This window comes from Dendrobates tinctorius, unplaced genomic scaffold (genome assembly GCF_039654945.1).
Source record: "Dendrobates tinctorius isolate UK_male_01 unplaced genomic scaffold, ASM3965494v1 ptg000098l, whole genome shotgun sequence".
Taxonomy (NCBI): Eukaryota; Metazoa; Chordata; class Amphibia; order Anura; family Dendrobatidae; genus Dendrobates; species Dendrobates tinctorius.
Window position 1 is genome coordinate 12219446 of NW_027361766.1, and position 22889 is coordinate 12242334.

The 22889-nt window shown below is 47.0% G+C and overlaps 1 protein-coding gene across 7 annotated transcripts; it reads right to left on the reverse strand.

Moving 5' to 3' along the window:
• Nucleotides 1-325: 325 nt before the first annotated feature.
• LOC141099068 (uncharacterized) lies at nt 326-13971 on the reverse strand. 7 transcript variants are annotated; one of them, XM_073587113.1, is made up of 5 exons: nt 10063-13971; nt 9829-9976; nt 9683-9757; nt 9464-9547; nt 8399-9368 (listed from the first exon to the last, which is right to left on the reverse strand). In XM_073587113.1, the coding sequence occupies exons 1-5, from the start codon at nt 10194-10196 to the stop codon at nt 9045-9047; spliced, it is 765 nt and encodes a 254-aa protein (XP_073443214.1). In that variant the 5' UTR covers nt 10197-13971; the 3' UTR covers nt 8399-9044. The 7 variants fall into 7 exon arrangements, with proteins under 7 accessions (XP_073443212.1, XP_073443213.1, XP_073443210.1 ...); XM_073587111.1 differs by having other exon boundaries at nt 326-8692; nt 8807-9368; nt 9683-13971; XM_073587112.1 differs by having other exon boundaries at nt 326-8692; nt 8807-9976.
• Between the last annotated feature and the right edge of the window lie 8918 nt (nt 13972-22889).

Here is a 22889-nt window from a genome sequence, read left to right on the forward strand (position 1 = left end):
TCATTATATGTTGGGGGTTGCCTATTGCTTTGGGGTCTGCTCTGGGGCAGTTTAGATTTCCCTTTCTGCCTATAGGCTATTTAGTTCTCCGGCTGTGATCGAGGGGTCTAGGGCACCGTAGGAACCCCCCACGGCTACTGCTAGTTGTTGTTGATAAGTTCAGGGGTCTGCAATCCGATAGCTGCCAACTTCTCTGGTTTTCTGGATTGTGCTAGTGATGTGGAAATTTATAGTTGGGTAAATTTACCCCTGTGCGTACTGTGGCCTGCCCAAATTAGACAGAGTCTTACTGAGCGCTCAAATAAGGAAAGACGCCAGACTTGGGTGGCAGCAATACCTCCCAGCAAAACTCTGGAAGTTTTATTGAATATACTTGGTTTTAACAGTTGTACAGAAAAGGAGTGGCACTCATTAACATAAAGGCTGACCTTCTAGTGTAATTGGTCAGTTTGAATACATGAACATATATGGAAGAGTTTACCAAAAAGCTGATTCTAGCAATATGTAATTTACAGCCTATTGTTTCTACAGTGTCAGCATTTTCTGGTATCGGCTGGCACATCTGGCCTAAACTTCCTTTTTCTATGTCTGGGACAAATATCACAAGACAATGCTATCATAAGATACCATCTGCTCCCCAGACTATCTCATGGGGGGGGCAGTAGGTCATTTCCACCAACTAGTTACAAGGTTCAAACTGTGAATATGTATCTGTGTGCATATAAGAATATATAAGAGTACATGAGTATATAGCCTATAGCAGGCAAGTGAGATCTATATGAAATACATATATATTTCCATAACAATCCCCCTTAGATATCACTTGCCCTAAAACCCTGCTCCTGGCCCAAAGCGCTGCAACTCTTTTATGCTGCCAGTGGACTGACATATGCTTAGTGCATACATCCTCCTCTGTACAGACTTTTGCTAATGGGCGGTCAGGAGATCTGTCCCTAAAGAGGGTGTGGTGTAATGTAATCAAAGTCTCTTAGTTAGCAGTCTATGCAGTCAGTGCATGTGTATTCTCCGTCAGGTAGGTAATTTATTCAGTCAGGGAGGTCATCCACAGCATCACTCCAGCTCAGGTGTATCTTCTGGTATGAAGGCCTTTTCCCTGCAATACGATGCGTGGATCCAGGTGGGGTTTCCCTCCAGGTCGGTGGCGTCAGCACTTGGAGAAGGGCCATCGGATCTGGGATTGAGTGCTTCTCTTTGTGGACTTTCTCCACCCACACTCAGTCTCCTGACTTCATGACGTGTATACCAGGCACCGACTCTGGACCTGGCAATAAAGGAGAGAAACTCGAGAATGGACATTAGCAAAATTTTTGATAAATTCATTTACACATGCAGACAAAGTATCATATTGCATAGTCAACTGCTAAGCGAAGAATACCCCTAAAATGGGTTTGGACACAAATAAAGTCTCATATTGGTGACAGCTTTTTCCTGAGCCTACGGGAGTGTCTAATGCCTGGGTTTGTCTGTCTCTTGGGCCAATTTTTTAGCATGCTGCTCTTAAGTGTCACACCTAGTCTATGGTGTGGGATGGTGAGTAGCTGTGTAGGCCTAAGTCTGACCCTACTGCTGATCAGGTCTCTTGTGTTAGGTTTGCTGTGTATGCGGGTCCCTGATCACTTGCTATTGCTTCTGGAAACCCCATATCTGCACACTATTTTTGAGAGTAGCTTCTCTGCAGTAGTCTTCGCCAACTGGTTCCTTACTGGGAAGTCTTCAGGCCAGATGATGTGGGGGAACTTTTCCCGCTTGTCCGATGTTAAATTTGTTGGTGGCCGAACAGCTGCTGGGAATCTTCGCTGTTTACGTGTAAGTTGAGTCCAATCAGGTCATTCATCTGTGTCTTCAATTCTGTGTGGAGGCCATGTGCCCATTGAACCACCGTAGGATACACACTTTGAGATAGACTGGGTCTGTCTTGAGGTAGACGTTTTGAGGTAGACGGTTTCTTGGAGCCCAGTGCTTTTGGCCTTCAGCATCCAGCTTTTCTTCTCCTCCTTCCTTGTCTGATCCTGTTACTTCTTGTACAGGTTTCAGGAAGTCATTTTGTCAGGTTTAGTGACTGGGTTGTGATAATTGACATTCTCTGAGCTGATGGTGGGATTTTAGCTGAGGTTTCGTCTCTGTCCGCGCCTCCCTCTGTATGAAGACTCGGGTTAGACTGTGTCAGAGGAGGACTTGGGACTCTTTGCATTGGTACAGGTCCAGCCGGTATTCTCCGGGGATGAGGGGGAAGGTCAAACTGTCGTAGCCTTGGGATGCCTTCGGACTCATGCAGCTCGTCTCGGGGAGCGTTGCCATGGACTGCCAAACGTAGGACTGTGCTGGAGGAGAAGCATCCCCACGAGAGGGTGGTGGAGGACAATCTTCTGGAATGTTCTCCATCAAATACGTCCTTTCTGGTAGAGGTGGGCACCATTCTTCTGCCTCAGAATTCATATCCACGTCAGAGTCTTCGTCCTGGAAGTGATTCAGCTTGTTGGCTGGTGGAGGAGAAGGCAGCACTTCTGTCCAATTCAGAGATGGCATCTTCAACGGTTTTCCCATTGACTTCTGTTTGCCAGGTTTTCTCGTCTTCAGTCGTCATGTAGTAGCCGTCCGGCTCTACGACCTCTCCCATTTTCCATATTGTCTTCCTCTGGCTGCTTCTTTTTGGCTGCCACGTCTGCTGTTGATGCCCCGTGTCTCTACTGTGTTCAGTTTTCCGTGTGCCCTGGCCTTCAGCACTGCCACCACTTTTAGTAGTTGAAGAGCGTCCAGTAGGTCTCTGATGGCTCCATGGTGCTTCACGGTCGATCCGCTTGCTTGTGATGAAGTTTCTTGCAGCCCAGATGGGTCCGAAGCCAGGTGCCATGTCATACAAGTACCTGGAAGTTTTTGTTCTTTGCAATCTGGCAGGTCTTTCGTCAGCTCTATCAGCTCCGCTTCTTGGGCTCTTGGGCTGACAACCTTCTGGAATGTCTTGATTGCTGGTTGCTGCACATCCCGTGTGGAACTTTCCTTCATCATTTGCAAGGCTGGAGCCATGTACGGTATCTTGCAGATTTTTCATCTGAGGGTCCGTATCCGCATCCCCCCTTGGGAGTGGGAGTAGAGACAGGTAACGGCTGAGAGCACTGAAGAGTGGTGGAGAGCAGCCTTGTCAGGAGGGCGTGTGCTGCAGGTATTGCTTTCATGAAGGAGGGCCCCCCCTTGCAACTGGATCCAGGCCAGCTGAGAGGTAGTCTAGAGGCCTCTCGTTTTCCTCCGTGGGTCTGTTTTAAGCCTGGCCAGTAACATGGCCTTCTCCATCTTGGTCCTTCTTTTTCCATTTTGGTCAGGACGGGATGGCTTCTCGTAGTCAGGGAAGCCTAGAGTTGGCGCAGAGACTATGAAGTCTTTCAGTTTCCTGTACGAGATGAAGGTTGCAATGCGTTGATGCACTTGTACAGAGGCTGCATTAAGCCTGGAGCACCAAGGATCCAAGTTCTGCAGTACGAGACTAGACTAAGGAAAGACTGCATCTTCAGAGTTGTTGAGGGAGCCATCTTCTCCCCCGCGGCCCTCCGGTCATCTGTCAAGTTTCGTCTAGTGGGCGATACAGTGTCTTCAGGAACTTGCTTTGACACCACTGGACTCTGTTTTGCAGAACTTACGTTGCTGCTCTGCCAGGCAGAGTAGAGGAGACATGGAAAGCGCTGTGCAGGTAGCGATGTCGATGACTTCTGCATGCTCCGCAATCCAGTTGTCGGGGATGGAGGACAATGCTCTTGCGAGCTGTGAAAGGCTGTTCCGGGCCCTCTTGGGCCTCACTGTCCATTTGTTCCGCACCCCCCCCTTTGTGCATTTTCAGGTGCTGGTCGTCCAGGTGAGGGGGGACATTGAGGGAAGCTTCGGGAAGTAACCGTTGAGCTACAGGCTGACCCATTGCCGTGAGCACCGTTGCTGTGACTGACACGTTTGTCAGCAGGGTGTGCAGATCTGGCACAACTGGGGTTTCAAACACGGTTGCTTCGCTCACGGTCCTCAGGTTATCCTCCATTCAATCTGGTCTGGTTCTCCTTTCACAGTCTTCCTTTTGATCGAGAGAAGCTGGGACCGCATGATGATTCCCGTGGGTGAGGCGGCTCAATCTGGCCTTGCTCTTCACAGTGCCGTGAGTGACTCCCATCTTCTGGCACAGGGCTGGCAGGAAACCAAACCTTTTGCTGGGGTCCTTACTTTTCGGCAGAGGTGACGTTCAGCTGAGCTTCCTTGCTCTCACAGGGGGTCTTTTTGCTGGGGCATCTTCTTTACCAGCCAACAGCAGTTCCACTTAGACCTCCAGCTGGTTAGAGGCAGTTTAGCTCTGGGTGATGAGCTACGGATGCTGGGCCTTCGGAGCGTCCGGGGTTATAGATTTGGCTCTTGTAGGGCCACCAGCATGATTGATTCTTCTTGGGTCTGAGGTGGGGAAGAGGTCAAGGTCACATCTTCATGGGACACTTTGGTCACCTTCAGTTCCTGCAGTAGGTCTGCGCTCATCAGGTGGGGTGGGCAGGTCTCCACCGTAAACTGGAACAGGATGGAGTGTCCTGGCTGTGTCCACATGCTCAGGGGCTTGCAAGCTGGGGAACAAGGAAGGATATGACAGCCCCCAGTGATTTGAGGTATTGGGTCCGCTGATGGGGTTTCACATGTCAGGGGCGTGACGTCTGGCGGACCTGCCTTGCCTCTGTCCTATGGACAGGGTTCTTCATTGTCTTCTGTGTTTCTTTCTTGGCCTACTCCTCTGCGGGATGACCTGGGTTGCCGGGGTGCTGTGCACTGGTTCCGGAAATGGCCAAAGTTACCACAGTTGAAACACCTGCCAGCTCTCCTAACTCTGTGTGATAGTTGCTCCTCCACATCAGTGGCCATCACGGGAGGGCCTGTCCTCCGTACTCCTGGGAGGGACTCAATTCTTCTGGCCACTGTAAGCAGGACATCTACTGCTATTGTCCTGTACTCAGGTCTGGCCACTATCAGTAGTTTCTTGATTGGTTCTCTTAGTCCATGCACATAGGCCTGTGCCAACATCTGTCCGTGTATCTGATCATGAATAGTAAAGCCTAAAATTTGGAATACTTGCCTCACTCTGCCATGAAACTCGTCTACAGACTCTGTCTCGGCTTGGCTCATGTTATGCAGGCTGAGTGCTTGTCTGGCGTTGGCCCACTCTCTTAGGCTACTTTCACACATCAGGTTTTCGGCGTCAGGCGTGATCCGGCGTCGTGCCGGAGCGCCGGATCCGGTAAATATTTCATAAAACCGGATGTGACGGATCCGTTTTTCTGCCGGATCCGTCTTGTTCTTGACAGACAAAACCGGATCCGTCTCATCCGGTTCATCCGTTTTTCGATCCGTTTTTCGACGGATTACGCCGGATCCGGTTTTTAAAAACACCCCTTGTGGCCTTCCGAACGGGATTGGCTACTGGAAAACTATATATAGCGTGTTCCTACAGCCCTTCTTTGACAGGTTGTAGAGGAGAAAGTGCAGGTTGGAGAGAAGAGCAAGTTACTGGCGAAGATGGATGTTGTCATTGGAAATATTTTGAAGAATTTGGCGGATTTTACAGCGGAGGCGAATCGTTTGAGGGTGATTGTTCTGGAGAAGGAGAGAGCGAGACAGCAGCTCATCAGGCATCGTAGACGACGTTTGTGGATCCACCCCATCACAGCCAAGAGAATGACGCGTGGGGTCTATTCTACACTCTGCATGGACCTTCGACGAAACCCGGAGAAATTTTTTGGATATGTTAGGATGAAAATGGAGAATTTTGATTACTTGGTGGAGCGCATTGCACACCTCATAAGAAAAGCGGACACCTATTGCCGCTTCTCTGTTTCACCCGCAGAGCGTCTGATGGTGACTTTAAGGTAAGCCACATTTATTGGATATGCTCGCATCAGAGCACACTTTCACTGCAATCTTGTTGGTGGTAGTTTGTATCTCCAAGTGTTATAGCTGAGTTTTGGTATGTAATGCTGTGATTTTAAACTAATTGATTGTTTTTTAATTCCCCACAGATTTCTTGCAACTGGAGAATCCCTTTCGTCACTGCATTTCCAGTACAGACTCGGGATTTCCACCATATCTGGAATAGTGAAGTACACATGCCATGCACTGTGGGACTCCTTAGCTGAAGAGTTTTTACCAGAGCCCACAACAGAGAGGTGGATTGAAATTTCTGAAAAGTTTCAACAAATATGTCAGTTTCCCAACTGCTTGGGCGCTGTGGACGGGAAACATATCCGCATTGTAAAGCCAGCCGGATCGGGATCGGAATATTTCAATTACAAGAAATATTTTTCAATTGTCCTCATGGCCATCGCTGACGCGGAATACAAATTTATTGCTGTGGATATTGGGGCCTATGGCCGCTCCAATGACTCTCAAGTTTTCAAACTGTCTGCCATGGGGCGTAAACTGTATGGAAACACCTTCCAGTTCCCACCCCCTAGACCGCTGCCGCAAACATCTGGTCCACCTATGCCATTTGTCTGTGTAGGGGATGAAGCCTTCCAGCTGTCAGAACACCTTTTGAAACCGTACGGTAGCAGAGGATTGTCAAGAACAAAACGCATTTTTAATTACCGCCTCACAAGAGCAAGAAGAATGGTTGAATGCACCTTTGGTATTCTGACAGCCAAATGGCGGGTCCTATTCACTGCAATCAACCTCAAGACAGAAACTGTGGACGAGGTGATCAAAGCTTGCGTGGTCCTGCACAATTTTGTTATCTGCAAGGAACCCATTTCCATTGAGGACACCTCTGAAGAAACCACCTTGCAAGATTACCATGACATTACCACTAGAAGTTCTGTGACGGTTTCAGTAATGAGGGACAATTTTGCAATATACTTTATGTCACCTCAAGGCAGAGTACACTGGCAGGATGACAGAGTGTGAAAGATTTGTGCCCTTAACCAAAATTGTGTACCAACAGTATATACCTTTGCCAACCAAAGTTGGCTATCTTGTCATGGTCTTACTATTTTTAGCTTTAGGCCACAGGTGTGTACCTGGTTGTGTTTTATGCAAAGTATTTCACCTTTTAACAAAAGTTGTGTACATTGTTAGGAAATCACCAACAATAAACACAACTTTTTAGGTGAAATACTTTGCTTCAAACACAACCAGGAACACAACTGTGGCAAAAAGCTAAAATTTACACACAGTTATATACCTAGTTTTGAATACCATTTTACCTTTTAAATACCCTGTATCTAACCTTTTTCGCCGCAGAAAGAAATGACAGACAACCAGTGTAAAATAATTTAACTTTTATTGAAAAATGTTTTTTTTAGTAAACTTTTTTTAAATTTTAATAAACTTTTTTAATAAAGCTTTGAAACCATAAAACTGGTCATTTTTATTTAAATACACACATTATAAATCTGTGTAGTGTGGGGTGGAAATACTGCTGGAGGGGCTGCGGGACACTTCGACACTGGGAGTGTGGAGAGAGGACTGGGATCGTGGTGGGGAAGGAACAGTTAGAGGCGAAGGTGTGGAAAAAACTACAGAATGGGTGGACATGTGGGAGGCAGAAGAGGTGGTGGGTGGTGGAGTGGAGGGTTGGGCAGGGACTGTAGGAGCAGATGATGTTGATGGCAAGTTGTATGGGGAAGGAGTTTGGTACGGGGCAGGTTGCTGGAAGTGGGGAGATGTCTGGTACTGGGGAGGTTGCTGGTACTGGGGAGTTTGCAGGTACTGGGGAGGTTGCTGGTACTGGGGAGTTTGCAGGTACTGGGGAGGTTGCTGGTACTGGGGAGGTTGCTGGTACTGGGGAGGTTGCTGGTACTGGGGAGGTTGCTGGTGCTGGGGAGGTTGCTGGTGCTGGGGAGGTTGCTGGTGCTGGGGAGGTTGCTGGTACTGGGGAGGTTGCTGGTGCTGGGGAGGTTGCTGGTGCTGGGGAGGTTGCTGGTGCTGGGGAGGTGGATGGTATGTAATAGGAGGGGGAGGATGGAAAGTGGCTGGAGGGGGTGTAGATGTAATAGGAGGGGGAGGATGGAAAGTGGCTGGAGGGGGTGTAGATGTAATAGGAGGGGGAGGATGGAAAGTGGCTGGAGGGGGTGCAGGTGGAGGAACTACTGTGGTGGGAGGAGGAGGTTGGGAGGTAACTTGCTGGAGAGCAGCGTGGCATGAATGCATTACATGCATCTGCTGGGCAGGAGAGATCGTTTCCATGCGCTCCACAACAGACCTGAAAAAGGTGTGGTTTGGCAAAGATCTTGCTTCTGAATGCATGGTTTGCAGAAGTGTCTTCACCTCCAGAATGCTGGAGTTGATCTGCTGATAGCCTGCGGAGATTTGCTCTGACAAGACTTTTAGACAGTTCTGGAAAGATGCATTCAGATGCAAGAACTCTGGTGCATAAGTCTTTTCCTGACCCCTCTGCCGCTGCCGCCCAGTACCCGCAGGTGTACTAGAGGTGGCAGGGGCAGAAGGGTGGGGTAAAGGGAAAGCGATCTCCTCACCAGCAGCTTCATGTAATGTAGGCGGCCACGATGCTCCTGTGCTGGTGGATGGGACAGATGGGTCGAATGTGTGGGAAGGCTGGGAAGGTGCAGATGTACCGGGGCGGTCGAAGTGTCCCTCGGTGCCGGTCTCCTCAGGGATCGCCTCAGAAGGGTTCAATCGTGCAGGCTCCCGAGTGCTGCTCACCGTGCTGTGGAATAAAGATAAAAAAAACAATTAAAATAGTGACATGGTATGGCCCTGGCTGAAAAAAAAAAATTTACATCTAAACATTTTTTTGTCACATGTGGTGAGTAATATTTACCTTCTGGTGACCATTGTATCCCGGAGGAACGACAGGGCTTGGGCGTACTTGTACTTGCTCCTGCGTCCTCCAGATCCACTCAGGGCCCGCATCTCTTTATTGAACTCCTTCTTGAAACGATCCCTCACAGACCGCCACCGCTTCACAATTCTGTTCCCTGAAACGAGAAAGGAGTGGTTAGTATACAATATCAGTGTTTCCTAAACTCCAGTCCTCATGGTCCCCAGGGGTCATGTTTTCAGGATTTCCATAGTAAATAGAAATCCTGAACACATGATCCGTGGGGACCACGAGGACTGGAGTTCGGGAAACACTGGTTTACATCAAGCAACCGGTACTGTATATACTTACGCTCTTTAATCTGGGCCCGAGCATCGAGGTCCTCCCAGCGGTCCACAAGGAGCGAACAGATTTCCTCCCAGAGTCGTCGGGTAACGATCAGGTCAGCGTGGCGGCGGTCAGCCATATTCCAGAGCGGCTCCCTTTCTCTGACGAGATCGATGAGGTGGTCCACATCGAGTCCTCCATCCTCACCGTCAGAGTCGGGAGCACGCTGTGAAGGCTGTTAAAGAAAAAGACAAAAATAACATAATTAGCCTCCACAAAAGAAATGAAATAAAAAAGCCAAAAAAACAAAGCAAAAATATTTATACTTACACGCTGGTGACCGCCGCGTTGCTGTAGCCGACGACCCTGGGAGGCACTGCGAGGACCTCTTGGCCGAGCACCAGATTGGGAAGACTAGAGAAGAAAACAAAAAATGTTAGGTCTTTGGATGTTGGCATTTGTTTGCTGTGTGTGGTCTGCAGAACATTGATTTCTATGTGTTGTGTGTAGTGTGATGTTGTGTTTCTGCGTTTGATGCCAAAAACTTACCAATTGTGAGCCCACTCCAGGTGTCTGTCCACCCCTTCCTTCTTCTTCTGGGAGCTCCTCTTCATCTTGTGATTCCTGTTTTGAAATAAAAGGCAATGAATAGACATATATTACAGAGATGATGGATTTTGGAAATAAAAACTTACCGTCAAACGCTGACGATGCGAGGGAGGGCTCCCAGAAGAAAATGTGCTGTCCTGTTCATGGCCAGACTCCATGGCTGTGGGTATTGCTGCTGCTGTTGCTGCTGCTGCCAGTGCTGCCATTTCTGCTGCTGCTGCATCTCTTGGGCGGCTGTTGAATAAAGAGAAACAAAGGGCCAATCAATATCTTGATATTCCATGGCCCTAGTTTGGAGGAATGGGGGATTTGATAATTACCGTCTCTCATCTGCTGCTGGCCTCCCCTCCTCAGCATGTTCCATTTGCTGCTCCATTTGGGGTGGTGGTGGTGCTGATGGTGCTGCAGTGGTCTCCTGCCTTCTCCTGCGCTTGGTTGCTTTCTTGGGTGGCATGTTGGGTGTGGCTGTGGGTCCCACTGTCTTGCTTTTATATATGTCTTGTGGGCAGAGCTACTGAGCATGCTCAGACCAAACAAACCGGATCCGGCCACCGGATCCGGCTTTCGCCGGATCAGGCGCATTGCGGCGCTCATAGGCTTTCATTGTGTGAAAAAGCCGGACGCGCCGGATCCGGCGTGTCCGGCTTTTTCGCCAGAGACAAAAAACGTTACAGTAGCCGTTTTTTCCAGATGCCGGATCGCGACACATTGCCGGATCCGGCAAAAACCGGATGAAACGCATGGCCATCCGGCGCGATCCGGCGCAAATGCAAGTCAATGGGGGGGGAACCGGATCCGGCATTGCATTTCGCCGGATCCGGTTTTTGTCAAAAGCGCCGGATCGCGCCTGACGGCGAAAACCTGATGTGTGAAAGAGGCCTAAGCTGTTCAATTAGCTTTGATCCCGATTCCCAGGAATGCACATCTAATTCTGATGGAAGCTTGAAGTGTTCCTTCATGATTGGCCAGAGTGTTTCACCTGCTTTAATCTCCATTATGGACCAGAGATCACTCCAAGTTGCAGCATATGTCTGCTGGCTCTGCTGCATTCTTCGGTAAAATGGCATGGGGTCCATATCTGGGTCTGGCAGGTTTTTTAGAATACTGAACACCTGACTAGGGGTGAAAGGCACTTAGTGTAAGAGTTCTGGCTCTATCTGCCCCTGCCTACTTGGTGTCTGTGAGTTCCTCCTTGCGCTAGGTAGCATGTCTGTCTCTCCTTCATTTTCATCAGAGGAGGAACTGTACCATTGTGTGATTGTCTTTCTGTCTGTATATAGCACTCCCCCCTTCTGAGACTGCAGCTCTGTTTGGCACATAGGATCTCCAGTCTCAGCAAGTGCAGTGTCTGACGGCCCACACCTCCCTTCTGCTATCTGTTGTATCGGGAGGGCACCTGCGTTGTCATGTGTGGGGAGTGATTCACTTTCTACTCCCGGTGTCATATCTGTTTCTTTAGAGAGAGTCCCCTGGGAATTAGGGACACTTCATTGTCTGGATCTGGCACTAGGCCAGCAGGTGACGATGAACTGAGAGATGGGTGAGAAAAAGGAAAAGGGGGAAGGGTGGAGGAGAGGTTTGGAATAGGAGAAGTGAGAGATAGCGAAGGAGAGTGGGGAGGAGACTGAAGAGGAGGGGATGGCGAAGACAAAGAGGAGGGAGAGGAAAGAGGAGGGGGATGAGAGATAGGAGAGAGAGAAGGAGGAGGGGGATGAGGGATAGGTGGAGAGATAGGCGGAGGTGAAGAAGATAGAGGAGGGAGAGATGGTGAGGGAGGACGAGGTATGGGAGAAATAGATGAAAGTGGGGAGGAGGTTGTGAGAATAGCTGAGATTGAGGGAAGAGTGGAGATGGGAGGGGGAGCCAATGGCTTCCCCTTATTGTCCGTTGCAGAGGGCATTTTTGGACTTGTAGTCCTTCTCAGCCGGCTCAGATTGGTATGCCGCTGGAAACACTTTCCCTACACGTAAAAAATAAAAAAAAACCAATCCTTTCTTGTTCACACTATCTGCTATCAACGTCTGTGGCGTTAAATGCTCTATCACTTTAAGAAGTGCAGACTGCAATTACTAGCTACTTCCCTTTTCTTTCAATACATCATGTCAGCTTAAGGAAAAAAAACACGTATTATGTCTGTTTTGAAACTGAAAAAGGTGATTAACACTTTAAACACTTTGCAATCCCTTTTGCCCTGCTTAGAAGAAAACAAACAGGAACATTTAGTGAATAACCCAACGCAGGTAAAAATTCTCTTTATAACAAAACTGAAAGAAAGAAGTGAAAACTAAACCTGTCACAAAAACCGTGGAAGAAAAACTTAGAAGAAAAATTAAAAGAGATTAGAATGGAAAAAAGGAAAAAATGAGAAAAATGATAATAAACCAAAAAGTTGATAAGATCAAAACATATATAAAAGAATCCACTCAGAAAAAACCAAAGACCAAATATATGGAAAAAATGGAGGGAAAAAAAGAAGAAAGAAAAAACACAAAAGTTGTTAAACTTTGGTAAAACGTTTGCAAAAACAAAAATAAAAACTAAAAAGTAATCTCAATTCAGAATGCAGGCATTCAACTTCCTCTTTCTCTGCCTGCGTCTGTGCAAAACCTAAAACAATGTAATGGGAGGGAGGGGTGATGGGTGAAGTGCCCACAGACTCACCCAACTTTCCCAAACCTTCTAACCCCCGCAGGCAAAGACCACTACCAAAAAAATGCAAGATAAACTTATGCAAACAGCAGAGTGTAAAACAAAAATGTAACAATATGGCAAAAGAGGAAGTATACAATAATGAAAGGCAAAACTCTTTCTCTTCAGATCTCTGCGAAAACCTGCAATAAATTCACATAAAGACGTCCGGGGAGAGAGATCGAAAGCCCTTGTTTTGTGACTCGTATGTGAAACAGCTGCTGGTAACCGATAACTGTCAATGCCAATCACCTGTGGCGTTTTGGTTGACGCCGGGACGTATCACCCTCCGTCTGCTGGGAGACGGGAGCCGTGATATCCCACTAGATTATCACCCCTCCGTGTGCACCCGAGAACCGTGATAACCTCTCCAATGATTAGCCAGTGATATCTCTCCAGTCTGCCAACCTCCGCGTGGTGCGGGGACGTGCGACAGCCGAGGGATTCTCCTGTGATACCTCCTTGAAGCTGACACCTCCGTGTATGTTTGCGGGGACCGTGACAGCTTTTCTAGAGGAAACCACCTGTGATATCCCGTCTAAGTCAAAACCTCTGCGTGGTGCGGGGACGTGATTTGACTTAGTTAGAGAGACTCAGTGTCTTTTATCGGTCCCCTAGCAACCACAAGCACAATTCGGTCACAATTTTTCCACCACCTCTCACAACCGGATCTGAGACACACAGAACCACAGTAGACACTTAGCTTATCCCAGGGTTTGGATAAGGGTGGACTTTTTACACTTTACCTGGGATACGGTGGTGACCACACCTGAACGGCTAGGGGTACGGACCCGGGCTGGACACGGGACATTCAGGGAAGATGACAGAATTTTCTTACCTTACTTATGGAGCTGCAGCCTCCGTCCCGTGTGCCAGGCCCGTAACGGTACCCCCATCTTTCCGGTCAGCTGGGTCCCCGTGTGTTTCATCCAAAGCCCTCAGCGTTGGTGCGCCAAATTGATGTGGAAATTTATAGTTGGGTAAATTTACCCCTGTGCGTACTGTGGCCTGCCCAAATTAGACAGAGTCTTACTGAGCGCTCAAAGAAGGAAAGACGCCAGACTTGGGTGGCAGCAATACCTCCCAGCAAAACTCTGGAAGTTTTATTGAATATACTTGGTTTTAACAGTTGTACAGAAAAGGAGTGGCACTCATTAACATAAAGGCTGACCTTCTAGTGTAATTGGTCAGTTTGAATACATGAACATATATGGAAGAGTTTACCAAAAAGCTGATTCTAGCAATATGTAATTTACAGCCTATTGTTTCTAAAGTGTCAGCATTTTCTGGTATCGGCTGGCACATCTGGCCTAAACTTCCTCTTTCTATGTCTGGGACAAATATCACAAGACAATGCTATCATAAGATACCATCTGCTCCCCAGACTATCTCATGGGGGGGGCAGTAGGTCATTTCCACCAACTAGTTACAAGGTTCAAACTGTGAATATGTATCTGTGTGCATATAAGAATATATAAGAGTACATGAGTATATAGCCTATAGCAGGCAAGTGAGATCTATATGAAATACATATATATTTCCATAACACTAGTATTTCTGTTTTTGCCTCCTACGGTGACTCATTCATAACAGAATCACCAGCCATACCGCAGATCCTAGGGTACTCAATAGCAGGAAAAAAAAAAGTGTGTATATTTTTTCCTCTATATCTCTGAGGCCGTAGGGGGAATTTTTTTTTCTCTCAATGGAGATAAAGCAATTGTCTGATCGTGTGGAGCAGCTCGCTGCGGAAGTGCGGGGAATTTCCGCCTACCTTGCTCATTCACATGCTGCTGAACCAAAGATTCCTACACCTGATGTGTTTTTTGGGGATCAGTCTAAATTTTTGAATTTCAAAAATAATTGTAAATTATTTTTTGCTTTAAAGCCTAACACGTCAGGGAGCTCCGTGCAGCAGGTTAAAATTGTCATCTCTTTGCTGCGTGGCAATCCCCAGGATTGGGCGTTTTCTTTGAAACCAGATGATCCTATTCTGACTAATGTGAACGCATTTTTTCAAGCCTTGAGGTTGTTGTATGACGAACCTAATGCTATTGATCAGGCTGAAAAGACCCTGTTGGCATTGAGCCAGGGTCGAGATTCTGCAGAATTGTACTGTCAAAAATTCCGAAAGTGGGCGGTCCTTACTACTTGGAACGATAATGCCTTGGCAGCTCTCTTTCGGAAGGGTTTGTCAGAAACCGTAAAAGATACTATGGTGGGATTTCCTGTTCCCTCTGGTCTTGACGTTTCTATGTCATTACTAGTGTTGAGCATTCCGATACCGCAAGTATCGGGTATCGGCCGATACTTGCTGTATCGGAATTCCGATACCGACTTCCGATATTTTTTCAATATCGGAATTCGGCATCGGAATCGGAAGTTCAGTTGATTGACGGCCTGACGTCATCATGATGCGCGGTGTGTGCGCATCATGATGCGCCGTCATTTCGGGCCTTCCGGGGGTCTCTGCCGGCCTGCCGGGGGGCTGTGCCGGCCTGCCGGGGGGCTGTGTGGACTGCCCGGGGTCTGTACCGGCCTGCCGGGGGGCTGTGCCGGCCTGCCGGTGGTCTGTGCACCCTGTGGGGGTCTGTACCGGCCTGCCGGGGGGCTGTGCCGGCCTGCCGGGGGGCTGTGCTGATGTCCGGGGGTCTGTGCAAGCATCGTCCGATGGGACTACAAGTCCCATCGGGCGATGCCTGCTACCATGACAGTGATTGACACATTAGCCAATGATGGGACAGTAGTAGTCCCATCATCCGGCTAATGTGTTAAATGTAAAAAAAAAAAAAAAAAAAAAATACTACATGCATGCTACATACATACTACATGCATGCTACATATATACTACATACATACTACATACATGCTACATACATACTACATACATACATACTACATACATACTACATACATGCTACATACTGCATGCTACATACATACTACATACATACTACATGCATGCTACATACATACTACATATATACTACATACATACTACATACATGCTACATACATACTGCATGCTACATACATACTACATACATACTACATGCATACTACATATATACTACATACATACTACATACATGCTGCATGCTACATATATACTACATGCTACATACATACTACATGCATGCTACATACATACTACATATATACTACATGCATGCTACATACATACTACATACTACATATATACTACATACATACTACATATATACTACATACATACTGCATGCTACATACATGCTACATACATACTACATACATACTACATACATACTACATGCATGCTACATGCATGCTACATGCATGCTACATACATACTACATGCATGCTACATACATACCACATACATACTACATGCTACATACATACCACATATATACTACATACATACAATACATTCATACAATACATACATAGACATACAGTACATATAACATAGAGTAACATACTTACCAATACTTGTCACATTGTTCCCCGAAGCCATTGTCTATTCCGGGATAAATATTAACATAACAAACCACAAAAATACTCACCCACGATCCGAAGCAGTCCACGAGTGTGTCCCACGACGATCTTGGGTAGAGAACTGCAGCATCAGATGATGCTGCCGTTCTCTACGGGCTGCAGGAATCCAATGACGGAAGGTAGGTATCCTTCCGCACTGTATTCCTCCGCCACTTAAAAAAAAAAAAGTCCCTAGTCTCACTTTATGCCATTGCTGTGTGGGAATTTCCCACACAGCAATGGCATAAAGTGAGACTAGGGACTTTTTTTTTTTTAAGTGGCGGAGGAATACAGTGCGGAAGGATACCTACCTTCCGTCATTGGATTCCTGCAGCCCGTAGAGAACGGCAGCATCATCTGATGCTGCAGTTCTCTACCCAAGATCGTCGTGGGACACACTCGTGGACTGCTTCGGATCGTGGGTGAGTATTTTTGTGGTTTGTTATGTTAATATTTATCCCGGAATAGACAATGGCTTCGGGGAACAATGTGACAAGTATTGGTAAGTATGTTACTCTATGTTATATGTACTGTATGTCTATGTATGTATTGTATGAATGTATTGTATGTATGTAGTATATATGTGGTATGTATGTAGCATGTAGTATGTATGTGGTATGTATGTAGCATGCATGTAGTATGTATGTAGCATGCATGTAGTATGTATGTAGTATGTATGTAGTATGTATGTAGTATATATGTAGTATGTAGTATGAATGTAGTATATATGTAGTATGTATGTAGCATGTAGTATGTAGCATGCATGTAGTATATATGTAGTATGTATGTAGTATGTATGTAGCATGCATGTAGTATATATGTAGTATGTAGCATGTAGTATGTATGTAGCATGCATGTAGTATATATGTAGTATGTATGTAGTATGTATGTAGCATGCATGTAGTATGTATGTAGCATGTAGTATGTAGCATGCATGTAGTATATATGTAGTATGTAGCATGTAGTATGTATGTAGCATGCATGTAGTATATATGTGTTATGTATGTAGCATGTAGCATGCATGTAGTATGTATGTGGTATGTATGTAGCATGCAGTATGTATGTAGCATGCATGTAGTATATATGTAGTATGTATGTTGCATGTAGTATTTATGTAGTATGAATGTAGCATGTATGTAGTATGTAGTATGAATGTAGCATGTATGTAGTATGCATGTTGTATGTATGTAGCATGTAATTTTTTTTTTTTTTACATTTAACACATTAGCCGGATGATGGGACTACTACTGTCCCATCATTGGCTAATGTGTCAATCACTGTCATGGTAGCAGGCATCGCCCGATGGGACTTGTAGTCCCATCGGACGATGCCTGCACAGACCCCCGGAGCCTGCACAGACCACCGGCAGGCCGGCACAGCCCCCCGGCAGGCCGGCACAGCCCCCCGGAGCCTGCACAGCCCCCCGGCAGGCCGGCACAGCCCCCCGGCAGGCCTGCACAGCCCCCCGGAGCCTGCACAGCCCCCCGGCAGGCCGGCACAGCCCCCCGGCAGGCCGGCACAGCCCCCCGGAGCCTGCACAGACCACCGGCAGGCCGGCACAGACCACCGGAGCCTGCACAGACCCCCTGGCAGGCCGGCACAGCCCCCCGAAAGGCCCGTACAGACCCCAGAGAGGCTGTACAAGGGCAGGAAAGGGTTTTTCTTATTCCGATACCGGAAGTCCCATAGACTTGAATGGGACTTCCGGTATCGGAATCGGCGATACCGATACTTTTTTTAAAGATCGGCCGATACCATCCGATACGATACTTTGAAGTATCGGACGGTATCGCTCAACTCTAGTCATTACCCATTCAGGTTGATCGGCGTTTACGTGAACGCAGGACTGCACAAGAGGTGTTGCCACCTGTTGAACAAGTGTCTGAACCTATGCAATGTGATAGAGTTTTGCCCAGGGAGTAACGTCAGGAGTTCAGAAGGCATAATAAGCTTTTTTTTGGGGGGGAGATGCCTTGCATATTATTTCTGTCTGTCCTAAACGAGAGAAACGTTTTGCACACACGTTTTCTGTGGATGGTGTTCAACCTAAGTTTCTTCTGGCAATTACTCTGATCTCCCTGTCCACATTTTCCGCCAAGGCTTTTGTGGATTCGGGAGCAGCCCTGAACCTAATGGAGTTGGATTTTGCTAAACGTTGTGGATTTCCAATGACACCTCTGCGGACGCCTATCCCTTTGAGGGGGATTGATGCTACTCCTTTGGAAAAAATAAACCTCAGTTTTGGACCCAGGTGGTAATGCGGGTCGCCCCAGACCATCAAGAAAATTGCAGATTTTTGGTGTTGCATAATCTGCATGATACCATTGTTCTGGGGTTTCCCTGGTTGCAAATTCATAATCCAGTTTTGGATTGGAAATCTGTGTCTGTGGTGAGTTGGGGTTGTCGGTGTGCCCTTAGTGAGGCTCTGGTTTTTTCCATCTCTCCTCAGTCGCATGATGTTCCTGACTATTTGGCGGACTTTTATGATGTATTTAGTGAGAATGAGTCTGCGTCTTTGTCTCCTCATAGGAGTTATGACTGTGCAATTGAACTGAGCCCGGGGTGTAAATTTCCCAAGGGTCGGCTCTTCAATTTATCTGTACCCGAGCACGAGGCTATGCGATCCTATATTAAGGAGGCGTTGGAGAAGGGTCATATTAGACCATCCTCTTCACCCTTAGGTGCCGGGGTTTTTTTCGTGGCCAAAAAGGATGGTTCATTAAGGCCTTGTATTGATTATCGTGCCCTCAACAAAATTACTATTAAATATCAGTATCCGTTACCCCTGATTTCGGATCTATTCTCCAGAGTTAAAGGTGCTTGCTGGTTTACCAAGCTTGACCTCAGGGGGGCGTATAATCTTATCCGCATTAAGCAAGGGGATGAATGGAAGACGGCGTTTAATACTCCGGAGGGACATTTTGAGTACCTGGTGATGCCTTTTGGGCTCACTAATGCCCCTTCTGTCTTCCAGTGCTTCATGAACGACATTTTCCGGGACTTTGTGGATACATTTTTGATTATCTATCTGGATGATATTTTGATCTTCTCCAAGGATTGGGATTCTCATGTGGAACATGTTCGGACTGTGTTCCGGATCTTGAGGGAGAATTCCCTGTATGTCAAAGGATCGAAATGCCTTTTTGGGGTACAGAGGATTTCATTTTTGGGATTTATTTTGTCTCCGTCAACTATTGAAATGGACCCGGCCAAGGTACAGGCCATTTATGATTAGGTTCAGCCCACTTCTTTGAAGGCCCTCCAGACGTTTTTGGGTTTTGCTAACTTTTATCGGAAATTTATAGCAAAATTTTCTAGTATTGCCAAGCCATTGACTGATTTGACTAAGAAGGGTGCTGATGTGTTAAATTGGTCTCCGGAAGCTGTTTCTTCCTTTCAGGAGCTGAAGCAAAGATTCACTTCTGCCCCGGTTTTGCGGCAACCTGATGTCTCACTCCATTCCAGGTAGAGGTGGACACTTCTGAGATTGGGGCAGGAGCTGTTTTGTCCCAAAAGGATCCTGTAACATCTAAAATGAATCCCTGTGCTTTCTTTTCCCGAAAGTTCTCTCCATCTGAACGTAACTATGATGTGGGGAATCGGGAACTGTTAGCCATGAAATGGGCATTTGAGGAGTGGAGACATTGGTTGGAGGGAGCTAAACATCAAGTCGTGGTCCTCACTGACCACAAGAATTTGATTTACCTGGAGTCGGCCAAACGCTTGAACCCTAGACAGGCTAGGTGGGCCTTGTTTTTTACACATTTTGATTTTGTGGTCTCTTTTCTTCCTGGCACGAAGAATGTCAAGGCTGACACTCTCTCTAGGAGCTTCTTTGCTGATTCTCCTGTGGTGACCAAGCCTGCTACCATCTTAGGCGAAGGGGTAGTTCTTTTTGCCATCTCGCCCGATTTCAGACGTGCTCTGGAAGAGTTCCAGGAGGACAAACCTGAGTGTTGTCCCAGTGTTGTCCCAGTGGAAAGTTCCTGACCAGTTGAAGAAGAGAGTGATGTCTGAAATTCATTGCTCTGCATTGGCTGGTCATCCAGGTATTTTTGGTACTAGAGATCTGGTGAGTGGGTCTTTTTGGTGGCCCGCCTTGTCTCGTGATGTCAGGAATTTTGTGCAGTCCTGTGGGACTTGCTCCCGGTCTAAACCTTGTTCTCGCTCTAGTGGATTGTTGATGCCTTTGCCGGTCCCCAGGAGGCCATGGACCGATATTTCAATGGATTTCATCTCTGATATGCCTGTCTCTCAGAGAATGACTGTTATTTGGGTGATTTGTGATAGGTTCTCTAAGATAGTTCATCTTGTACCACTCCCTAAGTTGCCATCTTCCTCTGAGTTGGTGCCCCTGTTTTTGCAACAGGTGGTTCGCTTGCACGGGATTCCTGAGAACATTGTATCTGACAGAGGAGTTCAGTTTGTGTCTAGATTTTGGAGGACTTTCTGTTCCAAGCTGGGAATTCAGTTGTCCTTCTCCTCTGCTTTTCACCCTCAGACCAATGGGCAGACGGAGAGAACAAACCAGACCTTGGAGTCATATTTGAGATGTTTTATTTCTGCTGATCAGGATGATTGGGTTTCATTTTTGCCCTTGGCTGAATTTGCTTTAAATAATAGAGCTAGTTCTGCCACTTTGATGTCACTTTTTTTTGTAACTTTGGGTTTCATCCTCGATTTTCTTCAGGGCAGGTGGAGCCTTCTGCCTTCCCAGGTGTTGACACTGTGGTGGAGAGAATGCACCAGATCTGGGACCAAGTGGTGGATAAGTTATCTCTCTCCCAGGAAAAGGCCCAGCGGTTTTCCAACCGACATAGGACCATTGGTCCCCAGTTTAAGGTTGGTGATATGGATTGGTTATCATCAAAAAATATCGCTATGAAGGTGGTTTCTCCTAAGTTTAAGCCTAGATTTATTGGACCTTACAAGATTTTGGAGATTATTAATCCGGTCTCTTTTCGTTTAGCTCTTCCTGTCACATTTAAAATCCATAATGTGTTTCATAAGTCCTTGTTGAAGAGGTTTGTTGAACCAGTTGTTCCTGGGGTGGCACCTCCGGACCCTGTATTGGTTGAAGTTAACATGGAATATGAGGTAGAGAAGATACTGGATTCCCGTCTGGCTAGACAGAGACTCCAGTATTTGGTTAATTGGAAGGGTTATGGTCAGGAGGATAATTCCTGGGTCTCTGCCTCTGATATTCATGCCAAAAGATTGGTGCATGCCTTTCATTGGGCTCACCCTGATCGCCCTGGTGGCATGGATGAGGGTTTGGTGACCCCTCCTCAAGGGGGAGGTACTGTTGTGAGTTCATTTTCCCCTTCACCATTGAGGTCTGATTGGTCTCGCGGTCCGGTGCCTCCCATCTTCTAGCCATGACATCATCCTTCTTACTTCTGCCGTGGCTCCTGCACAGGCGTACTTTATCTGCCCTATTGAGGGCAGAGCAGAGTACTGCAGTGCGCAGGCGCCGGGAAAGGTCAAGAGGTCCGGCGCCTGAGCACTGCAGTACTTTTCTCTGCCCTCAACAGGGCAGAGCAGTGAGCCTGCGCAGGAGCTGAGGCAGAAGTAAGAAGGAGGATGTCATGGCTAGAAGATGGGAGGCGCCAGACCGGACCACGACACCCACTGCACCTGACCACGCCCCCCGGTGAGTATAATATAACTCGTTTTTCTTATCTATCAGGTTCCATGGGGGACTTATCTACAGCATTAAAGAATGCTGTTGATAAGCCCCTGATGGCTATGGCTGCATCTCATAAGGGAAAAATGAGGTGACAGATTCCCTTTAACATCATGCCCAACTGTGGCTGCTAGACTTCGACCCATTGGATCAGAGCAGGACTCCGGTGTTGTGCTAACAACCATCCACTGCCACGATAAGCGGTCCTTTCTCTTCCCTTCACAATAGCCATTGCCATCTTATAGTTCATGTTTCTAGCTGCACCCTATCATCTGCCCCACGGGTCTTGTCTTCCCCAATTTCTTCTTGCAGGGAAACCTGATCTTGCCAACCACTTCAAGTGTAACTGTAAGGTGGGGAACTGTCCGAGATTTATAGCTGTGCCTCTAAACATTCTACATAGGGGTTCCTGGGTGTGTGTATGTGTGTGTGGTTGCCTTGCTGATGTAGACACCTTCAGGTTCAGCTCTGCCACATTTTGGGAGGCGCCAGACCCCTTTAAGCACATGATGAGGAAACCAGACAAGTTTATAAAAATAAAGTCCTTTTCACTAATGATAAAACTTATGTATAGATGGTAGCAGCAAATAAGCTAGCTGTTTTCTTTTGCCCAGTAGCACATTACTTATAGTAAACATTACTGTAGCATGACAGATTAAGTTGAGGACCTCCATTTTTCCACTATAAGGACACAGGAGTCAATGTATTTAGCTGTTGTCATGCTATGATGGTCTTCGTTAAAGAAGGGGGACCTCAAACTGTCCTTGAAACTGGGACCCTAGCTATCCCTCTCCTGGTGGTTCTCTTGAAGGAAAAGAGACCCAAGTCTCCGACCTTACTGTGCTCATTGAGTAGTTAATGATGAGAGAGGAGGTGTAGTCTATTCAGAGAGGCAGAGGGTGAAAGAAAGACTGAGCAAGCGGCAGGTAAGGAAGGAAGGAAGACAGAGCGGACAGGATCTGAATAATACAGCCAGGAGGTGCCGTACCGAGGAAGAAGCCAAGAACGACTGAAATGATCTCTGATGAAAAGAAGCACTTGAGTACTCTACCATTCCAATTACTGCCTGCATTATTACAGAATCCAATCTCTTACTATAACACCACTGTTTATTATTAGAGATGAGCGAGCACCAAAATGCTCTAATCAAGCAATTTCTAATGCTCTAGTGGTTGTTTCGAGTTATGAGTATAATGAGAAAAAGTGCTGAATAGAAGTAAAACAGCATGTGGAAGACCCCCGGAACTATCTCAGACT